Source organism: Oreochromis aureus, linkage group 23, assembly GCF_013358895.1.
Source record: "Oreochromis aureus strain Israel breed Guangdong linkage group 23, ZZ_aureus, whole genome shotgun sequence".
Lineage (NCBI taxonomy): Eukaryota > Metazoa > Chordata > Actinopteri > Cichliformes > Cichlidae > Oreochromis > Oreochromis aureus.
Genome location: NC_052963.1, coordinates 42,431,981 through 42,459,448, shown reverse-complemented (window position 1 = coordinate 42,459,448; position 27,468 = coordinate 42,431,981). Strand labels below are relative to the sequence as shown.

At 42.2% G+C, this 27,468-nt stretch overlaps 5 protein-coding genes across 9 annotated transcripts; 4 read left to right on the top strand and 1 right to left on the bottom strand.

Moving 5' to 3' along the window:
* Window positions 1–90: 90 nt before the first annotated feature.
* fh (fumarate hydratase) lies at window positions 91–2,338 on the top strand. Its single transcript, XM_031725759.2, has one exon. It carries the CDS (start codon window positions 292–294, stop codon window positions 1,789–1,791), a length of 1,500 nt encoding a protein of 499 aa, XP_031581619.1. The 5' UTR covers window positions 91–291; the 3' UTR covers window positions 1,792–2,338.
* A 91-nt stretch (window positions 2,339–2,429) lies between these two features.
* Window positions 2,430–5,471, bottom strand: fam32a (family with sequence similarity 32 member A). Its single transcript, XM_031725761.2, has 4 exons — window positions 5,318–5,471; window positions 3,622–3,766; window positions 2,748–2,801; window positions 2,430–2,618 (listed from the first exon to the last, which is right to left on the bottom strand). The coding sequence occupies exons 1-4, from the start codon at window positions 5,389–5,391 to the stop codon at window positions 2,550–2,552; spliced, it is 342 nt and encodes a 113-aa protein (XP_031581621.1). The 5' UTR covers window positions 5,392–5,471; the 3' UTR covers window positions 2,430–2,549.
* Window positions 5,472–5,509: 38 nt separating this feature from the next.
* On the top strand, window positions 5,510–8,846 carry mrpl54 (mitochondrial ribosomal protein L54). Its single transcript, XM_031725760.2, has 3 exons — window positions 5,510–5,769; window positions 5,955–6,111; window positions 8,298–8,846. The coding sequence occupies exons 1-3, from the start codon at window positions 5,643–5,645 to the stop codon at window positions 8,428–8,430; spliced, it is 417 nt and encodes a 138-aa protein (XP_031581620.1). The 5' UTR covers window positions 5,510–5,642; the 3' UTR covers window positions 8,431–8,846.
* A 288-nt stretch (window positions 8,847–9,134) lies between these two features.
* malt2 (MALT paracaspase 2) lies at window positions 9,135–18,659 on the top strand. Of its 4 annotated transcripts, none has more exons than XM_031725791.2 (17): window positions 9,135–9,332; window positions 9,768–9,922; window positions 10,096–10,262; window positions 11,607–11,737; window positions 11,898–12,042; window positions 12,124–12,311; window positions 13,501–13,597; window positions 13,804–13,854; window positions 14,156–14,245; window positions 14,335–14,538; window positions 14,699–14,876; window positions 14,954–15,028; window positions 15,159–15,286; window positions 16,843–16,992; window positions 17,083–17,240; window positions 17,403–17,540; window positions 17,966–18,659. In XM_031725791.2, exons 2-17 carry the CDS (start codon window positions 9,786–9,788, stop codon window positions 18,407–18,409), a joined length of 2,481 nt encoding a protein of 826 aa, XP_031581651.1. In that variant the 5' UTR covers window positions 9,135–9,332; window positions 9,768–9,785; the 3' UTR covers window positions 18,410–18,659. The 4 variants fall into 4 exon arrangements, with proteins under 4 accessions (XP_031581651.1, XP_039462283.1, XP_039462281.1 ...); XM_039606349.1 differs by lacking the exon at window positions 9,135–9,332 and adding an exon at window positions 9,394–9,559; XM_039606347.1 differs by lacking the exon at window positions 9,135–9,332 and adding an exon at window positions 9,394–9,601.
* Window positions 18,660–19,092: 433 nt separating this feature from the next.
* Window positions 19,093–26,909, top strand: safb (scaffold attachment factor B). Of its 2 annotated transcripts, none has more exons than XM_031725788.2 (21): window positions 19,093–19,578; window positions 19,875–19,971; window positions 20,380–20,444; window positions 20,529–20,738; window positions 20,825–20,884; window positions 20,970–21,009; window positions 21,818–22,244; window positions 22,631–22,674; window positions 22,759–22,868; window positions 22,969–23,118; window positions 23,454–23,542; window positions 23,767–23,816; window positions 23,906–23,991; window positions 24,108–24,250; window positions 24,406–24,556; window positions 24,697–24,893; window positions 24,996–25,164; window positions 25,556–25,629; window positions 25,716–25,774; window positions 25,871–25,925; window positions 26,017–26,909. In XM_031725788.2, the coding sequence occupies exons 1-21, from the start codon at window positions 19,426–19,428 to the stop codon at window positions 26,135–26,137; spliced, it is 2,550 nt and encodes an 849-aa protein (XP_031581648.1). In that variant the 5' UTR covers window positions 19,093–19,425; the 3' UTR covers window positions 26,138–26,909. The 2 variants fall into 2 exon arrangements, with proteins under 2 accessions (XP_031581648.1, XP_031581649.1); XM_031725789.2 differs by having other exon boundaries at window positions 19,094–19,578; window positions 24,406–24,511.
* Window positions 26,910–27,468: the final 559 nt, after the last annotated feature.

Sequence of the window (27,468 nt, the reverse complement as noted above, 5' to 3'; positions counted from 1 at the left end):
ATTAAACGCTCAATTTTAAATGAATTATTTAAATTATTGACTTTTATTCTTTTAAGTTAAACAGACTTTCCTGTCGGACCGGAAATAGAGTTGTGGGATGTTTTGAAAACTTCATTAATCCGGATGAAGCTGTCTCTTCGTTTTCTCTTGATACGACAGCCACAGCGGAAATCCCGCCTTTCTTGCCTCGCGATTGGCTGACCGCCGATCAGTTTCCTCATCACCCAATGACATATTACAATGTGGAAAGCAACGTTGACCTCCCCCCGAAATCACCTCTAATGAGAAGCCATGTTTCGGTCTTTAGGACGCGTTCAGCAGTTAAACTGCAACTTCCTGACTCTGCAGAGGCTCAGCGCCACCTCTAAATTCCATATCTGCACGTCCAGAATGGCTAGCTCGGACTACAGGATTGAACGAGACACGTTTGGGGAGCTCAAGGTCCCGGCCGACAAATACTACGGGGCCCAAACTGTCAGATCGACCATGAACTTCAAGATAGGGGGACCAAGTGAGAGAATGCCCATCCAAGTGATCAAGGCCTTTGGTGTACTGAAGAAAGCAGCTGCTCAGGTGAACAAGGAGTACGGCCTGGATCCAAAAATAGCCGAGGCAATCGTCCAGGCTGCAGATGAGGTTTCAGCCGGTAAGCTGGATGATCATTTCCCTCTGGTGGTGTGGCAGACTGGCTCTGGAACTCAGACTAACATGAATGTCAATGAGGTGATCAGCAACAGGGCTATTGAGATCCTGGGAGGGAAACTGGGCTCCAAGGATCCAGTTCACCCCAATGACCATGTCAATAAGAGTCAGAGCTCCAATGACACCTTCCCTACGGCCATGCACATCGCAGTAGCCACTGAGGTCCACCAGGTCCTGCTGCCCGGCCTGCAGACTCTGCACGACGCGCTCGCTGCAAAGGCTGAAGAGTTCAAAGACATCATCAAAATTGGGCGCACGCACACTCAGGACGCTGTGCCGCTCTCGCTGGGCCAGGAGTTCAGCGGTTATGTCCAGCAGGTGAAGTACAGCATTGAGAGGGTGAAGGCCGCCATGCCTAGGGTGTACGAGCTGGCAGCTGGAGGCACGGCTGTAGGAACGGGACTCAACACCCGCATTGGGTTTGCTGAGAAGGTAGCCTCCACCGTTGCTTCTCTCACAGGCCTGCCGTTTGTAACCGCTCCCAACAAATTTGAAGCCCTGGCAGCTCACGACGCCCTGGTAGAGCTGAGCGGGGCTCTCAACACTGTGGCCGTCAGCATGATGAAGATCGCCAATGACATCCGCTTCTTGGGGTCAGGACCCCGCTCAGGCCTGGGAGAGCTCATCTTACCAGAGAATGAGCCAGGAAGCAGCATCATGCCGGGCAAGGTGAACCCAACCCAGTGTGAGGCCATGACCATGGTGGCAGCCCAGGTGATGGGGAACCACGTGGCCGTCACCGTCGGAGGCAGCAACGGACACTTTGAACTCAACGTCTTCAAGCCGATGATGGTGAAGAACGTGCTGAACTCCGCACGGCTGCTCGGTGACGCCTCAGTCTCCTTCACCAACAACTGTGTGGTGGGCATCCAGGCCAACACGGAGAGGATCAACAAGCTCATGAACGAGTCCCTCATGCTGGTCACAGCGCTTAACCCTCACATCGGGTACGACAAGGCGGCCACCATCGCTAAAACGGCTCACAAGAAGGGCTCAACCCTGAAGGCTGTGGCCGTGGAGCTGGGCTATCTGACCGAAGAGCAGTTTGACCAGTGGGTGAAGCCAAGTGACATGCTGGGGCCAAAGTAAACTGACAACCCAAGGAAAAAAAAAACAAACTCTTTTAAACAAAAGAAAAGAGTATTTAAGTAAATCAGATGTGGAACTGAATAAGCATTTTTTTTGGATCCAGAACTTTTCATCTCTCAACAAAAATCTGGCTGTTGTATGACGCAACTTGCGTAATATCTGGCATACTGGTTGTGTTCAATGTGCACTGTGTCATGGTTCTTTGGTATGGTTGAAACAGCTGATGCAGCTCTACACACCTTTATCTTTGTGTCTTATCAGGGAATGTTTTAAGAAGTAGCAGCAGTAAAGCTTTGCCATCAATATGACTTAATTTTGTACATGTAAACATGTAAAGTCTTTTTTTTTTTTTTTCCCTTCCAGAGTCAGAATACTTTTAACTCCTCCTCAGCTTGTAGTCGATAACACCGCAGCTCGGAGTGCCATTGTGGTTGCTTCAAAACACTACATAACATTGTACCTCGTGTGTTTTGGTTTACACGATGTGTGCCATTTATGCCATGTGTCCGTTAAATGAAATGCGTTTATTAAAACAAATTCAGTCTTATTTCAATTTTTTTTCTTGCCTACATGCACACACATTAGCATGATTGGTTAAACATCTGCTGTATAAACACCAGGAATTACAACAGCCAAAGTATGAAGGTGAAATCAAATGAATTTTAATTGTAAATAACAAATATGCATAAAAAAAAAAAAAAGTGGTGCAGAAACATTTTGTACAAGTGGTAAAACAAGAGTGAACATTTCCCCTGCTTCTATTTGGTCCAGCTGACTTTGGGGATGTCATAATGCTCTGTCAGGTTGTCCAGGTGACGGTTAAAATCCTGGTAAACAACAACAACATAATGTCACAAACTGTTTCTATTAAGAAATATGCAATTTTGATATTAAGTTTTACGTAAATGTTGTCTTAAATCTATCTCTCTGAAAGGGCGAGTTAAGGAAGTTCTTACCTCGACTCTGTGTTTGTGGGTCTTTGATGCCTTGTTCAAAATCCGCTCCATTTGCTGTTAAAAAGAAAGGCAGAGAAATTTAATGCCAAAAAATTTACATTAAAACTTTCTTTTTACACATTCACAATCTTTAAATCTCTGCCAGAGGGGAGAAAAAACCCCAAAACACTTAACACAGACTACTGGATTGATTGCCAGTTGCTTGCAGTACCTACAAATATTCTAAACACTTAGTGGGAGTAAGATTGATACACACACACACAGACAAAATAAGAATTTATTTCAGATTACATAACAAGTCAAGGTTGCTCCTTTGTTCACAAGTGGTCACTGCAACAGGTAGCACCAAAGTTGATTTGGCAGATTTTCACACTGGAGGCCATTCCCAAAGGGATTTGGGTCTCTTTTCAGAAATGAACTGGGAATTTGCTTATTAGGCAAATGTGTATTTGAAAACTACACTAGTTTGGAATTATTGTACAGTGCTAAGAGTGGCTATCTCTTAGAGGTAATATTATCAATACCTTAGTGAAACATCATTACCAATTGATGTCTTTCCACTGACAGACCTGGTGCAGATTTGTTATTGAAACCCTACTATAATGATACTGACAATAAAGATGGCTTTATGAAATATTGCGCTAAACAACAAAAGAGATTCTGAGTTTAGATAATTTACTTCAGAGAATAATAGATTTGACTGCAGTTTTCAAACTGCTCAAGTTTGTTTTTCAGTCCTGAAAAGTGCCAAATTTGAACCCAACCTTACAAATGATCCACTCCTCTAAACAGAAACTTCTACAATCTATTAATACTTATGTCTTTGTTTCCCCTCACAATTCAATCACTTGAACGCTGGAGGGAAAGAACTCACCCGTTTCTCTTGCATCTTGTCAAAAGCAATCTGTGCCGGTGTCCTTTTGTCAAGATATACTTTCTTGGTTTTCACCTCCTCATCATTTTGGCTGGTAACGACCTGCTCCATGCGATGCTTGCTCTCCTTGTTCTTCTTCTTCTTCCTAAAAATAAGAGAAACACCATTATTGGCTTAACAGGAACTTATCAGATCTGCGGCTGAGAATGCTGATGGATAAAGTAAAAAGCACTACTACCGTTTAATGCAAAAATTCTATATTCAGTGGCTCATAACCTCATAATTTATTACCAATTCTGTGCAAGAAAATGTACATGCAGGACAGTACTATGCAAAGGTCTTGAGCCACTCCTCTTTTTCAAAAATGTTTTGCCAGAAAAATGGGAAATAGCTGCAGCAATTTTTTTAATCGAGTACACCAGTGGTGACTACTAATGTTTAACTGTGTGTGTTTCTATCCAGGTATCCTTTTACTGCACTGGCAGTGTGTTTGGGATCAAAAATGAAACCATTTTTAACTTCTCTCCTGAATTATTCCACACATAATAACGACAATTTGGACCACAAATTTCACATTTCACTCCATAAGACTTGGTGCCACAGATTTTGTTCCACTAATTGAGTAATTTAATATACTTCAGCCTTTTCTCCCCCATTTCCCTTCTTCAAGAATGGTTACTTGACAGCCACCCTTTCACCGAGTACAATTCTGATGAAGCTTCAGCAAACAGTAGATGGATCAACTGAAGGGCCATCTCTCAGGTTCTGTATCAGGTCTTTTTGGGATGTTCTTAAGGACAACACTTTCAAATACTATTCATCCACTGTAGATTAATTTTCTTTTAGGCCTCCAACTTCTTCTTTTCTATTTGCCTTATTTTTAAGGTGAGATAAAAACCTTTGAAATGCCTTCATACTGCCTGGCCAACTATTTTATCAAGACCACTAAAAACAATTACAGTAAAGTAAAAAGAAAAACACAAATAAATGAGAGGTGCCACAAGACTTGCACAGTACTGCACATACCATTCAAGTTGGGGGGTTTTGCGTATGTTAGTCAAATACCACAAAAAAAAAGTGATTGTAAAACAATACTATAGGACTTTCAGTGCGGCAAAAGCCAGCATTCACATATGTTCATCCACATTTACAGGTTTCATTTAATTACACATAAAGATCCTGTAAGCACTTAAGGCCTGCACAGTCCCAGAACTACAGCAGTAATCATGTATTACGTAACACACATCTGTCTTTAGCGTTCAAAACCTTGTGTTTCCTGCTTTCTGGACAACTAACTATTCAGCTGGTTTTGTGTATTTTAGATTTTTACATTTATAAGGGATGTGTATCCCGTGTCGTACAAAAGAAAGTATATATTAGTCGGTCGTTTTGTTATTGCCAATGCTAGCTACCCCTTCCGTTACAGTCCATAATTCTACTATCAACAGCTCTGAGGCCACGAAGCATTCGTTTAAATGTTATTTTCATATTTGTTGACCTCTTCAAATACAGTATTACGTAATATTACTCATATCCACACACGTTCAGTGAACAAAGAGGTTTGTTTTCCTACTAGCAAAAGGGCTAACCATAGCCTGGCACGAACATAACCACATAATTTGAAGTATTTCATCGACTTAACAGAGATGTCTTTTTCGTACATTTTCTTCTAAGCGCTGATACTACTAAGACTTACTTTTTCCCAGCAGAAATATCTCCCATACCCTTTATTTTCAGGGCACTTTTCTGGACTGTAACGTACTCAGACATGTTCGAGAAGCTGTTTGTCGTCTTCTTCAGTTTTCTGCTCTGACAGAGACGGATCAGTGCTGCCACCTATCGGGAGGTGAAAGGAAGCGACCCAAGCGTGCATGAAAATGTCCTGCGGTGTTTCTTCCCAGCCACGGGGGGTGCTGTACTCTACTTCTAACGAGCCAAACACAAGGCAGAAAGCGGAAGTTGAAGCAAAACTGAATGTCAAATTGTAGCATGGTGGAGTGCGTTTTTTAAATAAAGTAAAAATGTTACGGTACAGTTTATTACGGATAGCACCGGTAGCGCAGTGCCTCACCGGACACAACACATCGTTTCTGTGCAGGGTGAGCATTTTAAACAGAGGACAGACATGTGGATATGCTAAGAAAGTTGGTGAGTAAAGAGGGCATCTGTGTGCCAAGCTTGTTTACTGTGTGCGATTTTATAAAAAGAAAAAGGGGAGATGTCGTTGCATGTGTCAGTTAGATCACATTAATGTTGTGTGGATATTTTTTTTCTCCATTCCACATGAGTCTAATTTAACGCATGTGTCACAAATCTCTTCCTCCATCTTTTAGCGGCCAAGGGAAAGGGTAAAGGCATGATGAAAGAGGAACTGAAAGGTCCAGAGGTGTGTAAAGACCCTGTCAGACTCACATCTCATGCAGTAGGGGTCAACATCTTCAAACAAGGGGAAGACCCCAAGCTGAAGCCTCCTGAGGAGTACCCTGAATGGTGAGAGTGCACGTTATGTTAATTTTTTATTTAATGTTTTCCCTCGTGTCATCATCGTACACACATCCAGTGGAAGTTTCACCCATTTACTGAACTAATAAATGGTGTGATGTTCTGGGAAAAGTAAGTCCACATCTGGCTCCAGAAGCTGGTTGTGGCTCCTTAGCTTAAATTAATTAATAGGCATTTTTCAAAAGTCTGCTGGTTTTCAAAAAATTTCCATAACTGATATAAAACTTAGGAAACTTGTGATTCCTGAAACAAATCTGTCTGCAGGTGCGATTTCCAGTTATAGTATAGTAAAAGTATAAACCTGCTCCTGAAATGACCTGTGAACACCAGATCTTTATAAAGATCGAAACACAAAGTGAAAGATCAGTGATTAAATTAAAAGCATAAACACAGCTGCAGCAGTGATCGAGAAGTACAGAGTGAGACATCGTGCCACTAATCAGAGCCATGGTGGGATCCTCTGAAAATGATGGCAGTGAATGGGGCACTACTTACACCATCAGCTCTGAATAAAAGACAAGCATTGCTTTATCAAGTAAAATATGAGTTCCTCTTGCAGCTCACACAATGAAATATTTTGTGTTTGGTGTCCGGGGGAAAAAAAAAACAAACTACAACATTTAAATGACATGAAAAGGAGTCTAATGAATAATTTGAGCACCTTCTTTAGTTAGACTGTGATAAGATACATTTGTTCAGCAGTTATACCACAGTAGATTTATTCTTAATAGTGAAGCACAGAGTTGGGACTATGACAATACATATATATGTATCCCTTATTTCTTTATATTTTGTTTCCAATGAGAAGACTATTGTATTTCTCTTTTCTCCAGGGAAGTTTTTCTTTGGACATTGGCTGTTTCCCCCTCCCCCATTTTTTTTGTTAAGCCACTTAACACAGACTCATGAATCATTCAAGCATGACAAAAAGCAGCTTAGGCAAGGGATTAACTATTGTATGCTTCATTTGTTCCCATGTCTTTAGCTGAATCTACAAAAAATGCCAAAGAGAACACGCTGAGAGGCATAAAATTGTATTTTTGGACCAACATTGTGATTCCCAAAGAGCTATTAGCTAAACTAGCTGAACCAGGTGAAAATCTAGCATATTTCAACATGCTGTGTGTCCTTGAAAATATATGAAGACACTCGACAAGTGGTTCCAGGTTCAGTGAGTGTTCACAGCCATTTGTAAGCTATGGGGTGGGGTCTTGTCTTATCCACAATGTAGTACCATCTGGAAATTTTTTCAGCATGACAGTGATCCCAACCACTCTGCCAATGCCATAAAAGCATATCTGGATTGAAAAATGCAGTCATGGATTGTCCTCCCTAGAGCCCATAACTCAACATTATTGAAACAGTGTGGGATCATCTTGACAGAGAATGCAACAAAAACCAGCCAAGATCCAAAGAAGAGCTTTGAATGTCCTTCAAGAAGCCCGAAGAACTATTCCTGAAATTCCTGAAGACCGTTTAAAGAAATCTAGAGAATCTAGAGAGCCTGTATTTTTAATATAGCTAATATAAAATGCATTTCTACTCATAAGTCACCTCAAGCTGCTTTAAACTAAATGATAAAGGCCTTTCAAGGTCTTTATTACAGAGGAAACCTCAACAATCAGATGATACTGTATGAGCAGCACTTGGCGACAGCAGGAAGGAAGAACTCCCTTTTAACAGGAAGAAACCAGTAGAGCCAAGTTTAAGGAGAGGCAGCCATCTAACGGTGACCAGCTAGAGAATGAAGGAAAAGAGAAGAGGGAAAAAAGGAGAGCTTAGCGAGATCAAGGGCAAAACATAAAATGTGTGCATTGTTTTTCAAAATTTGAGCTTCGTGGATGTTTCGTTTTACAGCAAAAAGTCTGCAATCGGCCAGAACTTGTTAGGAGAAACTGGCAGTTGTGTGAAATCTGTGCCATTTGTAGGCAATTTTTTTTATATTGAATTAACTTTTACATCTATTGTTAAACTCAAAGGCATCCACAGCCCTGCAGTGACTATGAATGCTGGCCATTTCCAAAAATATGAGTACTTTTGGTTTTTATATTAGTTGAGATTGTATCACAGACATATCAACTCACTGCTTAAGTAATCGGGGGACTTCTTTGTGAGTTCGTGTTGTAGTTGTGATATTTCACTTCTTTTTTTTTTTTTCTTTTCCTTTCACTCAGGTTGTTCCAGTTAAACCTGGGAACGGCCAAAAAGCTGAACGAGCTCGAGTCGGACTCTTGGGAGTATTGGAAACGTCTGAGGAAGGAAAACATTTGGCGTTTCAACAGACTACATAAAGGGAAGAAGTTGTAGGGTTTCACTGGACTTACCGACGGCAACAGCAGTGTTTTACACCCTGGACTGAATTACCATGACAGAAATGGACTTCTGGATCAGTCTATCCCACCTGACAGCTGAGAGACTTTTGTCTCTTCATTGCTGGTTCTGTTTGATGCAAATGTTCTCTTGTGTTAAACAAAGGTGGTGATATAACAGCGTCCTTCAAAAAGGCAAAAACTGAACATCATATGAACCTAATAAAGTTATTGTCTCACTTCAGACAAACTCTTCATTAAATCAAATTTGACCAGTTTTCATGAAGTCGTAGTAACAATTTTCAACATTTTTGTTGTATACTAGAACGCTCTGGAGCAGTTACTTTGTGGCAAAAAGTAGAAAAAAAATAGGATTTCATTGTGTTTAACTTGGATTAAATCATTTGAACATGTGTTTATGGTGTTTTCTTTTCTTTTCGCAAATCACTTTGACTGTTTGTGAATGTGCAGACTGTCTATAAATAAAAATGAAATTCTATTCAAAAGTTGAGTTTGTCCCATTGCTTTAATTGATATTAGGTATATAGATGTGGCACCACTTAAGGTTGTAATGTAGAGCTTTGGTAAGTCGGTGCTTTTCAGCCCAACCCCAAGTCACAGGAAAAGCTCTGGGTCGCAGTTTGTAATAGTTATTGCGCTGATCTTTAAATACTTGCTACAGTGGTGGTGTTGCCATAAAAAACGCTTCATGCAAATGACTGCGCGCAGCAGGGGCTGCAGAAACGAGGAACCGAAATGAGAAGCGACTCATCTGGGGAACAAATCATGCAGGATTGGAAGAGTGATTGTATCAGGATGCATCATCTATCTCGTTAATGTAAAAGTAACTTCGTTCCTCTTTCTATGTATCTGAGAGTCCACCGGCTTTTTGTAAATCTGGTAAGTCCAGCGCTTATTTAACGGCTGAACCCCCCCAAAAAACTAAGGTTTTAGTAGCGCTAAATAGCGGAAGCGGCACTTGGCGCAGCTATTAATGGACGTCTTGATAGTTTGGTATGAGTTCAACTCAGTTCAATTTTAGGGGGTTTCGTTGTTAAGTCTTCACCTTACTTCACCGCGGTGCTATGATCCGCGGGCGTGTGCAGTTAGAGGCGGATTTTCATAAAGTAAGAAACGGGAAAACCCGAGGCTGTGTTTACAACCCATAGGTTAGTGGTGTTTCGGCTCCGTAGGCGAATAAGTAGTGCATTCATTCAACAATCAAAGCAATGTTGTAGATCACCGCTGTCAGTCACACCTCGAGGTAGAAGCGTTTGCGCAGTCACTCGGCGATTTTAGCTCCTAAAGTTTAAATTCGATGTCCTGCTTTGTTAGTAGTGAAGAATTACGAAGATGGAGGAGTGGAAAAGGAGCATCGGTACTCTGAGCGACGAAATCCTAATTAAGCTGGCAAAGATGTTGGACAACTCCACCTGTGGATGGAGGCAGCTAGCTAACGCGGTGTCCGAGCAGCCGAAATTCTGCTGCAGGTGAGACCCTGAAGGCATCACGTGAAGGTGGTAGCTTTACACTTTATTCACAGTTTCTAAAACTTAAACCGTGTCTTTACTGTATGGTGTGTGGTTATGGGGGGTTATGGATCCCCATCAAGACTGACTATGCCACCATCTGCTAACATCACACACTGCCCCTTCTCCTGCAGTGAGCGGGAGCTGACCAGCTGTTCTCTCCAGGTGCTGAGTGCTGCAGGCAGCCCGGCACGCACCCTGCTGGCATTGCTGGCTGAGCGTTCCTGCTCCCTGGACTTCCTGCTCCACTGCCTGAGGAAGATGGAGCACCAGGAAGCTGTGCAGTTCCTCACCACTGCAGGTAAAGGAGAAGTCACTGGGCTGTTATATATGCAAATGTATGTAAGTCTGTTTTCTTACTGTTACTGTTACCTACTGTTTCCTTGTAACCAGGAGGAAGAAATAGTCCTGTTTAGACCATGTAACTGTAAAACATACATTCACCAGCCGCTTTATTAGGTACACCTCACTAGTACTTCCTTTTGCCTTCAGAACTACCTTAATTCTGATGACTGTGACTGTCATCTCAATCATGTGACTGTGGAGGCCATTTGACTACAGTAAACTCACTGACCCTTATTTACTAACAGGGCATACACACAAATCTGTGCGTAAATGAATACTGAAATACTACTGTTACTAATAATAAGGCTTACCCTAACCCTGATAATTACAAACAGTTTTCCAGAACCCCATAAGCCACAAAATTCCCCAAAATACATCTACATTTAAAAATAAAATTACTTGTAAAGAAAACAGAATGCTTAATGGTAAAGTATAGGCTTTAACTTTTACATTTAAACACATTCCAGTATCTCTTATCTCATCCTATCTTTAATTAAACATGACTTCTGGCTATACTGGATTTCCTCACTTACAGTCCAGTTTCATAGAGTAAGTTTATCATCTGCGGCTGATAGATCACATTCTCCTTTTCCTCTGCCCGTTTTCTTCTTTTTCTTATAGCCTGTTAGTCTTCTCATATCAAGTTTAACTTTTAGTGAGCATCTCAGGGGAAATGTAATTCGGCACCCTCGTTATTTCAGCCAGTAATTGCAGTGATCACTCCTGTGTAAACTCTTTGGTAAGCTGCCCCTTTTCTGGCTACCTCCTCAGATTTCGGACACCATTATTTAAGTTTCCCTAGTCGCATTTTTTCCTTCTTTCTTGCCTCGGTGATGTAGGCGTCTCTCTTACAACATCACAACTCTTTCCACTTCATCTCCAGGTAAACTTTTTCCCCTTATATAAAGAAATGGGGGTGTGTCCGTATGCAGGTAGTATGCAGATTGTAAGCAGCAAGCACGAGCCCACTGATTTACAATGAGTCTGATTTACTCACATATGCACAGCAGTATTGGTCGTTTTGCACGTGTCATAAATCTAATACACTGGGGTCACTAAAAGATAGACATGGTCAGTAACAATACTAGGCCTTGATGTTTAAACTGGTACTAAGGGTAATTACTACTGAGAGGCCTAAAAAGTAACAAGCAGCTGAACATGTGTACATAACATAGGGGTCAGTGAGCGTGGAGCAGTTTTTTTTCCCAGTTTAGTCTCTAACAGTAATATTTAGTAATGCCCTGTATTTGTTTCTTCTCTCCTGTGATGTGATTGCTCATGTTGTGTGTTTGTGTGGTAGTGGTAGAGCAGATCCAGATCACAGTGCAGCCGCAGTCCCAGGAAGCCGCACCTGGGAGCAGTGTGGTATTGACCTGCCAGACCTCTGGTCCCCCCGGACTCGGCTACCAGTGGTTCAAAGGCAAACAGGAGGTCACTGAAACTTTTGTGATTAACGGATTATAAAAAGAAGGAAAAAGATTCCTGCATAAACCCGCAGAGGGAATGAGATAGCTTGCCATCTTAATATCTTAATACAGTTTCAGCTATGAACTCTCATGCATATTGATTTTTTTTTTCTTTTTTCTTATAGATTTTGGGGGAAACAGGAAATTCCTCAGAACTGGTTCTTTGCCCTTTAAGCCCCGCCCACCAGGGTCACTATATCTGCAGGATAAGCCATGGAGAGAAATTTGTTTTCTCCAAGTGGGCTCAAGTTCGCTTGATCTGCTCTACAGGTTCTTCTTCCTTCTGCTTCTCTGACGTTGTTTTAATTTATCTTTCAGCATGTGATGTAATGTTTTGGTGAATTTTCTCAGGCTGCAGCAGCAGTCTGTTTCCAGGTTCAGTGAGCGGGTTGCATATCATCCAGCACCCGCAGTCCCAGGCAGCCTCTGAGGGGGACACTCTAGTCCTGGAGTGCACTGCAGAGGGAAACCCACCTGCACAGTATGAGTGGTACCACAACAAAGTGCCCATGCCACAACAAAAGACGAGCTCACTCAGGGTAAGTAAGCAGCACAGCTAGGCTTCACAGAGCTGCTTCTCTATTGGATATGAAAACCATACCAAACCAAAAAAAAAGAGAAAAGCCACTGAATTATATTCACTTAAAGAGCACAGTGGATTTACATGTGATGTCATGCGCACTGGATATGATATATTCACCATTTGTGATGGAAAGATGTGCATTTTTGTGTATGTTGATGTAGTGGGGATGGAAAACCACTATTTGGCCGTGGTTCCTAGAGCTTGGTGGATAAAATTAGCTGCAGAGAGAGTACTGTATTCGCCTTAAAATCAGAAGTTACGCCTCAACGTTGCAGTCAATTACAGCTCAGAGATTAACTGCACAATGCTTGTAGACACGTCTGTCACGTCGATCCAAGCAATCACAACGGGAAGTTTTTATCAACCAGATAAGGAAAATACATGTTTCCCTACTGGCAAGTGGTTCCTGGGGGTTTACTGACTGGTCTGTGTGACTTGGGCTTTAGTAATCATTTCCCCAGCAACTGATATCAACCTCCACCAGTGGTTACTGGATGGGTGGCGACTGTGTGACCTCTGTGACTGGAACCTCATTCACTTGATTGGGTGGCTCAGGAGATAGAGCAAGTATTCTAGTTTATCTACTAATCGGAAGGTTGGTAGTTCAATCCCTCTCTGCTGCAGTCGGCATGCCAAAGTTTCTTTGGGCAAGATACTGATGCGTTCCTCGGTGAGTGTTGGATAGAAAGCACATATGCGTAGGAAAAAAAGACGTCTTCTGCTCAAGTAAAGTATAAATATAAGAATCAGTCCATTTAACATTTGTAACAAACTGTCACATGTCTGCAACACCTTAATTTTTTAAAACTTTCACATTAAAATGCAGCTGATTGTTATATCAGTTATAGACTGTATATAAAAGATGGAGATAGACACGTGAGCATCATCCATTGGTTTCTGGGTTCTGCATTTTAAAACCTAAATATTTACATTTTGGCTGTCACGTGATGGCTTTTTGGTCCCCACGAGGGATGTGACTATCAGTAAGGACCCAAATCACTCCATGTACCGGGAGTCACTTTTCTGCCCATACTCACTTGGCTGTTACAAGTTTATAGCACTCCCACATTCATTTTCCATCTCTGGAGGTTGTAGCTTGATGTCAGCTTGATGCTCTATGTGGCTGATGTTTTGTATCTGTGCAGATCCCATGTGTGACCACAGCACACAGAGGAGAGTACACGTGCAAGGTGTTCAATTTGTATCATGAGGTGTGGAGCAGCACGGCAACAGTCACCATCGGTGAGGCATTGTTTGTATTTTCTACATTAGGATTGTAAACATAAATGAGAAGATTTAGTAAGCTCTTAATGTTAAAATGTTTATATATTTGCATGAAGTAAATAAGTAAAAGCACATTACAGTAAGTCTGACACTTCACATTTGTATAGTTACAAAATCGCAGTACCGTGCTGTGGTAACTGTTCTTGTTTTGCACTTTCATGCAGGCCCCAGTTCTGTCACTGACGCCTCCTGGGTAGAGGTTGACCGCGGTCGAGGTACTCTTTAATTTCTGGTAGAATATTTACAGGAACTATCGCAATATTGTAATTCCTATGTCCTTTCTGACTTTGATTCCTCTTTTTATATATAAGAGGTAATTAAAAAGTGGTATTTATAGATAGTGTGCATGTGTATATTGTAACCTAAAAAACAGCTACTGATAGCTGTGGTTAATTGGGTTAATCTGAAGTACACAGTAAGTCTGGTTACCATGCTTTACAGAAGTGAAAACGAGATGTTAAACAAACTGTTGGTTATCAGATAACACAGCATGTTCTTTTCTTTTGGTGTTCTCAGAGTCACAGGAAGTCCACAAAACCTATGGAGTAGGAATACATCCGCTCCAACAGATAGCCAGTCCGCCCCCATCTGCCAAGGACTTTTATGGTGAATTTATGCAAGCAAACAGACAAATACCGAGTCTTACTTTTGTCAATTTGTGGGTGTTTCACTGCTCATTCTCTTCCTGTCCACAGCCACAGACAAAGTCGCTCTTCTGATTGGTAACATGAACTACATTCACCACACGCAGCTGTGTGCTCCCATTTCTGATGTCCACGAGTTGACCAACCTTCTTCGACAGTTGGACTTTAAGGTGGTTTCCTTGCTCGACCTCAACTGGCAGGAGATGCACAGCGCTGTTACTGAGTTCCTGTTGCTGCTTGACAAAGGAGTCTATGGTACATCTGCTGCATAAGTCTGTCCACTTTGAGTGACTGCAAGGCTCTTTACTGATAAAATAAATGCAGCACTGTGTCTGTAAAATCTACTTTTAATAAAAAAAAAAAAGAGGATACAAATAGGATAAATAATTGCATCTGTTTTTCTTTACTTCTGAAGGTTTGCTATATTTTGCTGGTCATGGCTATGAGAACTATGGAAACAGCTTCATGGTTCCCATTGACGCACCGGTCTCCTACACATCAGAGCACTGCTTGTGTGTACAGAACATACTCACAAAGATGCAGGAGAAAAAGACTGGTCTTAATGTATTCCTGCTGGACATGTGTCGCAAAAGGTATGGGTATTTTTTTTTTAAATTTAATGCAGTTATAATCAGAGCCTCTGAATCTGTTCGTGTTTTTTCTTTTTCAGAAACCCACACGATGATGTCATTGTGCAGCCTGGACTGCTGAAGGTCACGGCAAATATAGTGTTTGGTTATGCCACGTAAGTTCCCAGTCCTAAATGCGGTTCAGTTTTGAATTTCTTCAGTATCGGGTGTTGTTTTCTAGCACTTATTGTGTATTTCTACTTCAGGCTACAAGGTGAAACTCATGTGAAAGTTGCTGTCTTTTAGATGCGTAGACGCTGAAGCGTATGAGGTGAAGAGGGAAGACGTGTCAAATGGCATCTTCATAAGCTTCCTCAAACGGCGAGTTTGTGAAGATGAGAAGGTCACCGTTATGCTCGACAGAGTGGCTGAAGGTAGAGCACACAACAATCTGTACGATATAATCAGAGGTCGGATCGCGATATTCCTCAACTAAAAAAATAAAAAAAAACATATCTGACTTCAGTTTGGCTGATTTCACGTTCAGAGTAAACTGCTCTGGCAGTGCCGCACTGCTCCCGGTGACTTTTTTAAGTCCTTAGGACAAGACTCAGCTGCACACCTGCACCTAAAGGATAAAGGTCACTCTTTCGAGGATGCCAATGTTCACATTTTGGAACTCAAAGACAGAAGATTTGAAAGAGGAGTAAAAGGGGCCATTTATGTCCACTGTGAATAACAATCATTGAACAGAGTGGCTGGGTTATGACACCAGCTGTTGGCCACCTACAGTGCAGTCTTGAGATCCTTTCCAAGCCCCCCCCCCCCCCAAAAATATTGTGTCAGTTTACTATAATAGGTCACATGATAGGATGAGGCAAGGTGTCACTGACACACGTCTTGGCTAATGTGATAAAGCACGATTAATAGTGGGTCAACGACCCTTTTAAGGGATAACCCCGAACAGGGTTTAAACACATCCAACTCCGACAGTTTTAGAAGTGAAGATGTCTCTTGGATGAGCCGTGAAACGTCTTCACAAAACTTACAGAAGTCCACTCGCTTTTATTTTCAAGCTATTTCAACTGTGAAAACAGTTCAACATCCTTCACTTTGCAGGAAATCTGCAAAGTAGTGTGAGTAGTGAGAAATGATTATTCCTGACACTTACTGAAATGCTGGGATAAATTTGCAAATCCATCTCCTGCATTGTGAGCATCAACAACAAACTGATTCCTTTCGTTTTTGGCATGATGCTCGAACCCTTGGTGAAGCTTTGATACTGTGTGTAAACTGTGAGCACCGTTATTAAAGCCACTCTTATGTTTTTAAAATGCATGTAACTCGGAAATGGCTCATAGCACGAAGGTAAATTTTTTCATGGCTTCATGTAATCTATCAATGTTATTGGAGGAAGAAAAGCTGATTCCAAGGGGGTCAGTGGGGAGGTACTCACTTATTTTTCATGTAAGCACTTATCATGCATGTTGACTCAATGGCAACATTTAGCAGACTTAGATGGACTGAGTCAAGGTGCAGCAATATGCTTACGTGGATATGAAGGGAAACCTGAAAGCCCACTAAATGCTGTTTAACAAGGAGGATGTTGCAGGTCTGGTCATATCCCACTTATACACGCTGTAGCATGAAAAAACTGAGAACTCTTTGGAGTAACCCACACTGAATGGTGCAAACTATAACTGCAAACTGAGTGCATCATTTCTATTTTAAATGTCTTTACAATTATTTGTTGATTTTATGGCCTGTTTAGTCTTATGACAGATTTAAGATCTAGTGGCACAGCCTGCAAGAAAAACTATTTAATTGATTTAATCCAGTTATTTAAAGCTCTAAGATCATCTATGACACTTTTTAAAATGCATATTAATCCTATTATTAAAGTGTTTTAAACAAAAATAATGTCCTGGAACAGAAAAATAGACACGTCACATCTGTGCCCCCAATATTAAAGCTTGTTTTTTCTTCTCAGACATGGGTCGCTGTGTAATCACACGAGGGCGGCAGGCGCTGGAGCTGCGCAGTAATCTCTCTGAAAGACGCTCCCTCACTGACAGGATACAGGTTTCTGAGTGTTCGGCATCCTCTTCAGCTCGAAACCTGCAGTGGGCTATTGCACATGGTAAAAAAAGTATTAACTGAAATGATGAAATATTTCAAAAAGCAAAAAAAGACATTTCTACTCGTATTTATTTATTTATTTTTTTCACAGTTCTCCCTGAAAGCCGTTACCTCCAGTTTGACTGTGGAGTGAAGGTTCAGCTTGGATTTGCTGCAGAATTCTCCAACGTCATGGTCATCTACACTCGGATACTTGACAAACCCGATGAAATAGTCTCCTGCTCGGCTCAGCTTACCGATTTCCCTGAGGTGTGAGACACATTATTCCACTTAGATTTAAAAAGCTTGTGATTCAATACAGAACAGACAAAATTTTACCCAGGACTAAATTTGCTGCTGCATCTCCTTAAAGCACAAGCATCTAATTGAAAATGCACTGAGCTTTACACAGTTTTCGTATCACTTTTGCAGGATGTGGACATTGATTTGAAGAAGAGCAATCAGGAGTCTCTACTGGAAGCTGGATGTTTATTATTGATAAAAGAGGAGCTTCCTTCACCGGAAGCCCACAGTCTCTACACGCGGATCCGCAGCCTGCAGAGACTCAAGGTCTGTCATTTTTCCCTATTTTTACAATAAGTTCTTCTGTTTATGACCTCAGAGCAGCCGTTTCCAATGTCAAGCCTGCTGCAGCTCACTTAAAAAACAGGAAATCCCTTCAAAGGGTCAAAGTAATGAGTAATGTCACAAATTAACCTCCTCTTATTACCAGTATTAATGTATTTTTCATAGAAATAAATACATTTATATAAATATGTGAATAAATAAATAATTTCAAAGTGAATTTTTGTTTTGCTGTGGCCCCCAGGGGGCCTCGACCCACACTTTGGGAATCACTGCCTTAAAGAAACTTAAAAAAATTATCTATGCCATCTAAAGGCAGTTTAATAATATGCATTAAAGACTGAAGCCAATACTTTTTCATAACTGCTAAAAAAACCAAAACCAAACTGTGTTCTTCACTGTCTTTATAGAGGGAGCTCACATTCACAATATGCCTTCATTACACCTACTCCAACATGGATGAGGAAGTACAAGAAAGGCAGCAAGTAACAGTCGGCAGACCACTGGTCTCCAAACTCAATCTCCACGAACCCCGAGCAGCTCGCGTCAGCGCTGCCTCCTCGTCCTTCAGCCTCGACTCCTTTAACTTTCCCGGATGCTCCTCCTTTGGTGAAGACTTGTCCCCGACTGGAAGAGCCTCAAACACATGGTCACATCATGCACAAAGTGCCAGTGTGTCTTTCACCGGTGGCTCCCTGACATCACCCAGGAGTGCCAATGTGCCAGAGGAGACTGACAGTCCCGAAATACTAGATAACCCTCGACCTCTTGTTGCCAGCAAAAGTTTGCCCCACAGTAAAGTAAATGACTCGAACTACAAGTTCAGTGACATGTACAATTTTCATTCTTACTGAGACTGAGATCCAGCCTTTACCCACTAATAAATCGGCAGTACAAAATCATGAATGTGTGGAAAGCTTGACAGACAAGTCCTGTTAATATGGCATTTCTTTAAATTCAGCCTGGACTGTATGGGGGCCGTTTAAGCTGTGATCTTTGTATTAACTATGCATTAAGTTGTGTAATGTTTTTTTTATGGATTTGTAACAATGTTATGCAATCAAAAGACTGCCTTCAAAACAGGAGAATAAAGCATAAACTTTATACCTTAACCTTTTTGTAACATGCCCTATAAAAACATGTATGAGGACACTAAGACAGTGGTGAGGTGCAGCTGGAGGGACATATGGGTTTAAGGTAGGGGTGGGATTACATCTGAGATCCTTCTTGTTTGCAGAGATGGACTATGACGTTCAAAGATGACGCTGTGATGTGTAGTGAGAATAGGAAGGTGGAAGATGGCCTGGAGAGGTGCAGGTATGCACTGGAGAGAAAAGGAATAAAAGTCAGCAGTGTGTGAATGAGAGGGAGACAGGTGTAACAGTGAAGGAGGAAGAATTTTAATACTTGGGGTCAACCATCCAAAGCAGTGGACAGTGCACAAGACAGGTGAAAAAGTGCAGGCGGGGTGGAGTGGGTGGAGCGAGTGGATATGGTTGGTGTAACAGAGGAGGATGTTAGAGGTAGGGTAAGAAGGAGGAAGATGATGGGAGCAGAAAAGAAGAACTCCTAACAGCATGCTGTCTGTGTGCTTTCATCGTGTTTTAACGCTTGCATAAATAACAGCAGCTGTTTACTTTAGTATACTGTGCGCTCTCCGGCTGGTTGGTGCCAGTCTCCGCACTATCGCTGCACTGCGCCTGCGCTGTGTCGTCACCACCTTTGCCCACAACTTGCAGCATCCGCCATTTTGCAGTAATTTAGTAATCCTGCAGCTCCCATTCGTTGTACGGCGCCAGTAAACCCGGCTCTTTGAAGGAATATTATTATTACTATTGCAAGCTGAAGAGATATTTTTCCGTGTCTTGCGATGGCTGACCCATCAGCAGATGTGGAGGTGCCGGAGGGTGCAGAAGTGCGCAAACTGTCGGAACTGCGGGTTATAGACCTGAAGGCCGAGCTGAAGAAACGAAACCTGGACACGACGGGCGTGAAGAGCGTGCTATCGGAGCGTCTTAAAAAGGTCTGAATCGTACAGTCCCTTAAACAGCCAGTCGCTGAATAACAATGCTTCAAATGCACAGAAAGGCCTGCATTACAGGAGTTTAGTTTGACGCTCAAACAGCCGCAAAAGTCCGAGCGTACTACGCTACGAGGCCGTTGACCCTAAATGTATGCTAAGTGCTAGCATACGCTTGTACCACATAACTCGCTAATGCCGCTAATTTGCGTGCATTCACCTATTTGACATGGTTTTATTTCAACTGCTGCTTAAATGTACAATCTGTAAAACGTTTTTGCCGTACTCTTGACAAACAGGCAATCGAGGAGGAGGGTGGAAATCCAGACGAGATTATCGTCGCTCCGGAGTTGACCACCAAGAAGGCTAACGTTACACCTAAACGCGCTGCCAGAGGTAAGATTTGCAGCAAGCTCTTAAAACAGCATGTCAACACGTTTTCCGTTTGTTTCTGTGCCCGAGAGGCTTCTGCAAGCCTGGTGACTCGTAATACGTCATGTCGTTGTATTTCGTGCTTGTGCAGCATCCGTGAATAATTACGGTATTTCGTTATATAACGCTTTCTGTTCGCATCACATAACTGAGCACATTTCGTTGTTAGTCAAATGATGCAAACTTCCTTGCCTTTATAATTCCCACATCTTTATGGACAAATAGTTTTAATACTGTCAATAAAACTTTTAGGCCGTTTTGGGGGTTTAAAATAAGAGTATAGCAAGAGCAAGGATAACAGAATATGCGTGGGAGAGATTTTGACACCTGTCAAAATCAGGCGAAGACTAAACTAAAGTGTATTTTCTTCAGATACCAAGCAGGAGAACGATGAACCGGAGGATGGCACTATGGAGGAGGATTCCCGCGATGGCCATGTAAGTTTATTGATAAGATTATCTTGCTTTTCCTCCAGTTTGGATGCTACGGCTGATGTATTAAAAACTTCTTTGTCTCATCAGGAGGATAATCAGGAGGATGAGCATGAGAACATGCAGGACATGGACATCCTTGACATGAACATTCTGGATGAGACTGAGAATGACAACGGAATACCAGCTGAAGATGACGAGTTTGGAAGCGAGAACTTTTACAGAGAGGACGACACGGGGATGAATGAAGAAAATGACTACAGGGCACTCGAGTCAGAAGAAGACACCAGAGGTCCAGAGGTGAGAGATAATCCTAGAAACATGTCTGCTAAATCTTTGCTTGTAACTCTGTTTTAATGTTAGTTTATTTGAATATATTTTAACAGATGGATGAATTTGAGATGCTGGATAAGGATGAAGATGCAACATTTTCAGCAGCCGATGTGGTGCGTTTACTAACACATTTCTTACACCTGCAGAGCTTGTTAAAACACGATAACGTTTTAACAGACATAATTTTCTGTGTCTCAGGCTCAGGATCCAGAGGCTGACGACACGAAAGAAGAAACAGGTACTGTAAAAAAAATTGGCTCATCATAAGGTTGAGGTGTAGATGTGCAGTGTTAAGCTTGAAAATGCAAACACTTTGTTTAGTTTCAACCAACAAGAGAGACTGGAAGCCCAAAGGGAATTGCTGACTTGGTGTTGAAATTTGTTTAGCCACATATGATCTTTTCTTTGTTCATTTGTAAATATCGGTCGAGTTACCGTGTCTCTTCTCACATGCTCACGTGACTGTGGTTAACAAGTTGATTCACACTGCCAGCAATTCAGTTTCAAGGTGAGGGAGGTTTAAGCTGTTGCAGGTGATTGTAGTGTTTCTAGGTTGCCACGTGAAGGTCAAGGCAAAGAAGATGCATCAAGATTTGTCAACTCTTACGACTTTTTAAAGACGCTGAATCAGAAATCAGCTGGATAAGAAACTGCTGGACTTGAGCTGAAGGTCTGCTCACTACCAATGGACGCTGGAAAAGTCTCAAAGGCTGAAAGAAGATGGAGTTCAGCGAGCCTCCAGTGTACTGCTGATGTTGTGGCTCTCTTCAGCACTCTACTCTTTGTCTGTCTTGGATCAGGTGAAAAGAGTGAAGTGGTTGAGCTTGAGAAATGAGTTTTAGCCCCTTTAGTTGCTCGGTTGTCCCGACAGCCTTTGGGCCCTTTTCCAGTCTCTCTTTAGGGTCATCGTTTTAATACATAGTTCTAAGAGCACAGGCCAGTGGTCATGACGTTCCTAATCCAGGCCTTGCCAGTTCCTCGTTAACCATTGATGTGTTTCAGAAGTGATTAAACTATGTGCCATTCTATTCCTGTTAAATCCGTAGAAAATGACAAAGTAGCCGGGTCTTGTTTATCTGAGCCGCATAACGAAGATCAACACCAGAGCCACGAGACGAGCCCTGAAGAAGACCAAGGAGCCACCGCCGGAGGGGAAGAAAGTGTGTCCGACACAGGTGCCCAGTCCAACGTGACTGCCGCTGGAGATGCGGAGGGCAGCGGGGATGTTGTGGGGACTGATCCCAAAGAGGTTGGGGAGGAACAGAACGCCCCAGAAGAGACACTTGACAGTGAAAACAAAATGTCGCAGGCTGTTAGTGTAAGCAAACAGGGCGGCGAGGGTGAAACTGTTGATTCAGAAACGGGGGCTAAGAAGGTTGAGGAGGATGAGAAGACAGAAGAGAAAGCTGCTGCGGATTCAGCCTCGACACTGAAAGAGTCCTCTTCTGTAGAGGGCGATGATCAGAAAAAGAGGTTTGTTGCTTTCTGTATACTAGAAACCAAAAATGGTTATCTCTGTTGCTTTGGCCCCTTTGTGCTAGCAAAATTTGGATGCTCTTTTGGAGGTAAATCGTTTTGTACATTTGTTTTGTTTTGTTTCCCCCATTTTTCATTCCTTGCACTCACCTGTCCCACTTTATTATCCATTAAAAACCTAACTATTCGGATTGCCAGAGGATATAACTCCTTTTATTCGCCAATAAATCACTGCACTATGGTACATGTTGGGTTGATCGCTGTAGGCAATGAGAGATGCTATATAACAGAAATGCAAACATGTGTGCCAGAAGATCGTGGATGTCCTCGCCAACATCCTCACCGTTGTAGGTTGATGGCTTTTTTTCCCCCTTCTTCTCTAGCTCTGAGGACAAAGATGGCAAGACCGAGTCGAAGGATGAAAAGGGTGAGTAAATCAAGTGGCTTCTTTGTCTTGGTGGTCTTGTTTTCAATGGCTGTGTGCTCATTAATTTTATGTGCACATGTGTAGGTGCTGGAGCTGGGGCCGCAGCAAGCAGCAGCAGGAATCTGTGGGTCAGTGGTCTCTCTTCCACTACCAGAGCGACTGATCTGAAGACGCTTTTCAGCAAATATGGCAAGGTTAGTCGATTGAAAACAGTCTCTCACCAGTGTCGCCACACAGTTACTTTTTGCATGGACGCAACAGGAAATATTAATGGGCTTTATAAATGTCCTGCAGGTTGTTGGAGCTAAGGTGGTGACCAATGCCAAGAGTCCCGGGGCTCGCTGCTACGGGTTTGTCACCATGTCATCCACAGAGGAAGCAACCAAGTGTATCAGCCACCTTCACAGGACTGAGCTGCATGGCAGGATGATCTCTGTGGAGCGGGTGAGTGTGGGGAGAAGGACGGCTGATTTTAGTATTTATTCTTCTGTAACTAACATTTCATCTGACAGTCTGATCATTTGGAAGCAGCAGTCTATTTTCTGTTTAGATGTATTGCAATGCCTAAAACTTTGTTAAACTGTTGGATATAATCAGACTAAAGTGTTAGCTCTAAATAAAAAAACATGCAGTAAGCATAATAGTTAGAAATGGCAAAGATTAGAAATGATCTGAAGTAATTAGAAAGCTATAGAGAAGGCAGTAGTATTTGTTTCTTTAAACACACTGATGTTGAGCTTGGTCTTGTGAATAAACATGTTCCCATTTAAACATTGCAGGCTAAAAATGAACCTGCAGGGAAGAAGCCAGCTGACAAGAACGACCCCAAGAGGTCCAGCAGTGACAGGAGACACTCCACTGACTCCAAGTAAGACTGCCAGACTCTTGACTTATGTTTGAGTAATATCGCTAAAAGTGCCTCTTCTTCTGGGAAAGTTTGGCCCAGTGAGCTTTTAAATATCACAGGTGTATTTATATTTTTAGCATGCCATGTGTCTGGGTAGTTTGTCAGACATTTAACCCTTTGTATAAACCAAGATAAGGATCAGATTAACTGTTCAATGATTTCTGACAATATGGATGTTTCTGCAGGTCTGATGGAAAGGATGAGAAGTCTGAGGGAGAAGGAAAAGATGGCAAAGGTGTGAGATGTGTTAGAATTTCCACCTGGACATGATTTTAAAAAAACCCTTTATTACATACTTGACATTAATAATTGTTTGTTTGGCAGGACGAAATGAGAGGACTGTAGTTATGGACAAGTCCAAGGGAGAGCCTGTTATCAGTGTCAAAACCAAAAGCAAAAGCAAGGAGAGGGTAAGTAATGATTAATGACCCTGTTACTGCCATCTCCCTCTTAATCAGTGTTGTTTTGTTGATGCATGAAGTGGTTAGATCATGCCCGTCTTTACAATCTTCTGCTCTTTCTTCAGAGCACCAAGAGTCGGGACCGAACTTCTTCGAGTAAGGAGAGGAAAGACATCTTGTCATTTGACCAGATTAAGGAGCAGAGGGAGAGAGAGAGACAAAGGCAGAGGGAGAGGGAGATCAGAGAGGTCGAGAGACGCAGATTCACGTAAGGATCATGAATACAGAAACAATACTTAGCCCATCATGGAGCTTAACAATACAGAATGTATTCATAAAGACACTTATATAGATTAGCAGTTAGCTGAGGTTTTGATAATAATGAATAATGAATAACAGCTGATCTTTGCTGTTTCCATTCAGTGACCGCAATCGGGAATTCCGACCTGACCGAGAGCGCGAACGCATCCGTCTCTTCCGGGAGAGGGAGGAGCGAAACCACTTGATGAGGAAGAGACACTGGTTGGAGGTATCTTCACATGACTCATCTCTGCCTCCAAATATGCGTCCTTTGGTACAACTCTCAATCCGATGCACTCTGCACATAATCACTACATTTGCTTTCATTCCTCCCATATAAACACTTCTCACCTTTAATCCCTGTTAGTTCTAAAGATTTATGAATTAACTGTAATCAAATGATTTCATTTGCAGGCTGAGAAGCAGCGCCTCGACGCAGATCGCATGGAGCGTCAGTTCCTGGAGCGTGAAAGGCTACGCATTGAGTACGAAAGGCGGCGAGAGCAGGAAAGGATCCTCAGGGAGCGCGAGGAGCTGAGACGGCAGCAGGAGCAGCTGCGCTATGAACAGGAGCGACGCCCCATTAAGAGGCCTTACGACATGGACGGCAGGTACAGTGACATAGTGTGGTGACACTGATGCATGCTGCGTTTATCTGCTGGATCCAGCTCTGCTCACTGGTCGATCCTTGTGGTTGTTGTGGTTCTTTTTAGGAAAGATGACTGGCCTGATAAGCGTATGGCCATGGATGACCGTTACGGCCGCTCAGACTTCGGTCGCTATCAGGACTTTGATCACAGAGAAAGGGGACGTTACCAAGACGACATGATGATGGACAGGCGGGACAACACCCGTAATATGGGTGCTGACAGAGATGGTCAGGTAAGAACCTGCATCCCCCTCCCAGATCTTATTCTGTTAGAAAAAGAAACAGTGAGTTAAAAAAACACAAACATTTATTGTTGGCACCACCCTGACTCCTAAATTCTGCATGTTGAAGTCTAGATGTGGAACATGCACACCGGCAAAGCCACTTAAGTTAAATAAAACACTGTTGAGCTGAGCACTGCGGCTTCACTGGCTTGGCGTGTGGATGTCAAACACGAGTGCTCTTTAAAGTGAGCTCCCACAGTATTGATATGTTGTTGTGGTTCAGAGCTTTAACTAACAGCAAAAGCCACTAAACGCTGAACATTTAGTGTGTAGAATATGTAGCGTCTGCATGTGAGATTTGAGAATATGAAAATTTCAGCTGTCTTGTGTCCTTTTGCAGCACTTCTCAGAAAGACACGGCAGAGACGGAAGAGACTCCTGGGGTGGAGGCTATGACAAGCGCATGAATCCCAGGTGAATGTCACTCTATGCTGGCTTCTTTTCAAGCGCAATAAGCAACTTTTATAGTCCACTAATGCAGTTTTCCTTTTTTTTATTAGGGAGGGCGGTCGTGACTGGGATTCTAACCGTAAGATGGATGGAGACAGACCTTGGCAAGGTAGGTCAACCTGCGCTTTAAGGTATTAGCTACAAAAAGTAGCTAAAAGCACTGCTATCTTAACTTGGATCTTTTTTCTTTTTTTTTTAATTCCAGGTCGGGATGGAGCCATCCCAGGCCAGAGCCACATGGCACGGGGAGGAATGGCTGGGTGAGTAGCTTCTGGATTCAGTCTTGTTTTGTTTGCAGCTAGCCTCGCTGGTTTCACAACAGAGCTGATGTCCGTGCGTCTTTGATTTCAGAGGCCGTGGCGGCTACATGAACACGGGAACATCTCAGTCTCTCTCCGGAGCGCTTAACAGACAGAACCAGCTGATGCAGGGCAGCGGGCTGCAGGGCGGAGCCTTCGGTCGTCGTTACTGATGCCTGTCTGGAGACGGTTGTGTAATGATGTGGTTATGTTGTTTTTGTAAAAAAAAAAAAAAGAAAAGAAAAAATAATTTTTTAAAATCAGGATTATTTTTTTTCCTTTTTTGGCACAATTCCCATCCATTTTTGATGGAAGTGTGTTTATCCTTTTGTGATACAGTGATAGTGTATTTATCATACAGCCCTACCTTGTTTGTACATCACAGCTGTTATGCATTTGCAAGTTGGCGTGAGTGCGTGCGTGTGTGCGTGTAAAATAAATTCAGATGTTTATTAAACCCTTTTCAGACATGTGATATGTAATATTGCTGGCTTCAATAATACATGGATGTTTCTAGGTTTGACCTAGACAGATTTCCACATTTTTTTTATTTTTTGTCTTTTAAGGAAGCGTGATCAGGATGCTGATATGTTGATGCTGTCAGTTTAATGAAGAAGAGCACATGTCTGAAAGAGGCTTTAGACGCCTGAGTTCATGGACCTAACCTCACAAGCCTCCTTTCTGTATCCAAGTCCCTTAGAAGTTTTTTTTTTATTCTTGTTGTTTTTTTGTTTTTGATGAAACTTTATTGAAAATAATTTGAGAGTTTCAGGTTCTCGTCATTTTTAAAAAGATGCTCGGTGAAAGTTTGTTGCAGATGAAAGCGTTTTAAAATTAAATGTCACACTTTGATTCTTCTTGCTTGTAACGTTTTTGTTTTTCCAGCTTTCCTTTTAGACTTGTGATAAATTCTAGAATTAAATGTGTGGTCGTGATTCAAATGTCTTTCTAGTTTTGTGCATGTTTTTAAAACATTTTATGGGCCGCTCGGTGGCACCGAAGCTTAGGGTATAAAACTGCACACGCACAATGCACATGCGCATTATTTTTGTCAGATTTTTAAAGGTATTGTGGCATCAGTGGTACTCGCTTATTTAGCTTTTGCAAATAAAATTGGACCAACAGTTACTGGACATGGCAGTGAAAATGTCCTGTCCTAGTTTATGAAACAGTCCTTGTGGCTCTCAGAAATGAAGCGGTATGAGGCCTGATTATTATTAGAGGAGTTTATGAATGGAAAATTAATACAGATACGTGATCAGAAAAGTTACGTCATAAAACAAAGCAGTACAAGCTCTGACGCCTGGCTAAAATGTGCATTTCCCAACTTGCTGGGTGAAACCTGTCGACCTGAGCAATCAGAAGTTTTCAGAGCACCATTGTACACTTTTTTGCAATCATTTTAGCAACCACCAACTAGGAGGACACTATCTGGTCTCTAGGTCTGAGTGACTGGGGTCCTTCACCACCAAACAGAACAGTTTTACTGTTGAAATTCATTCTT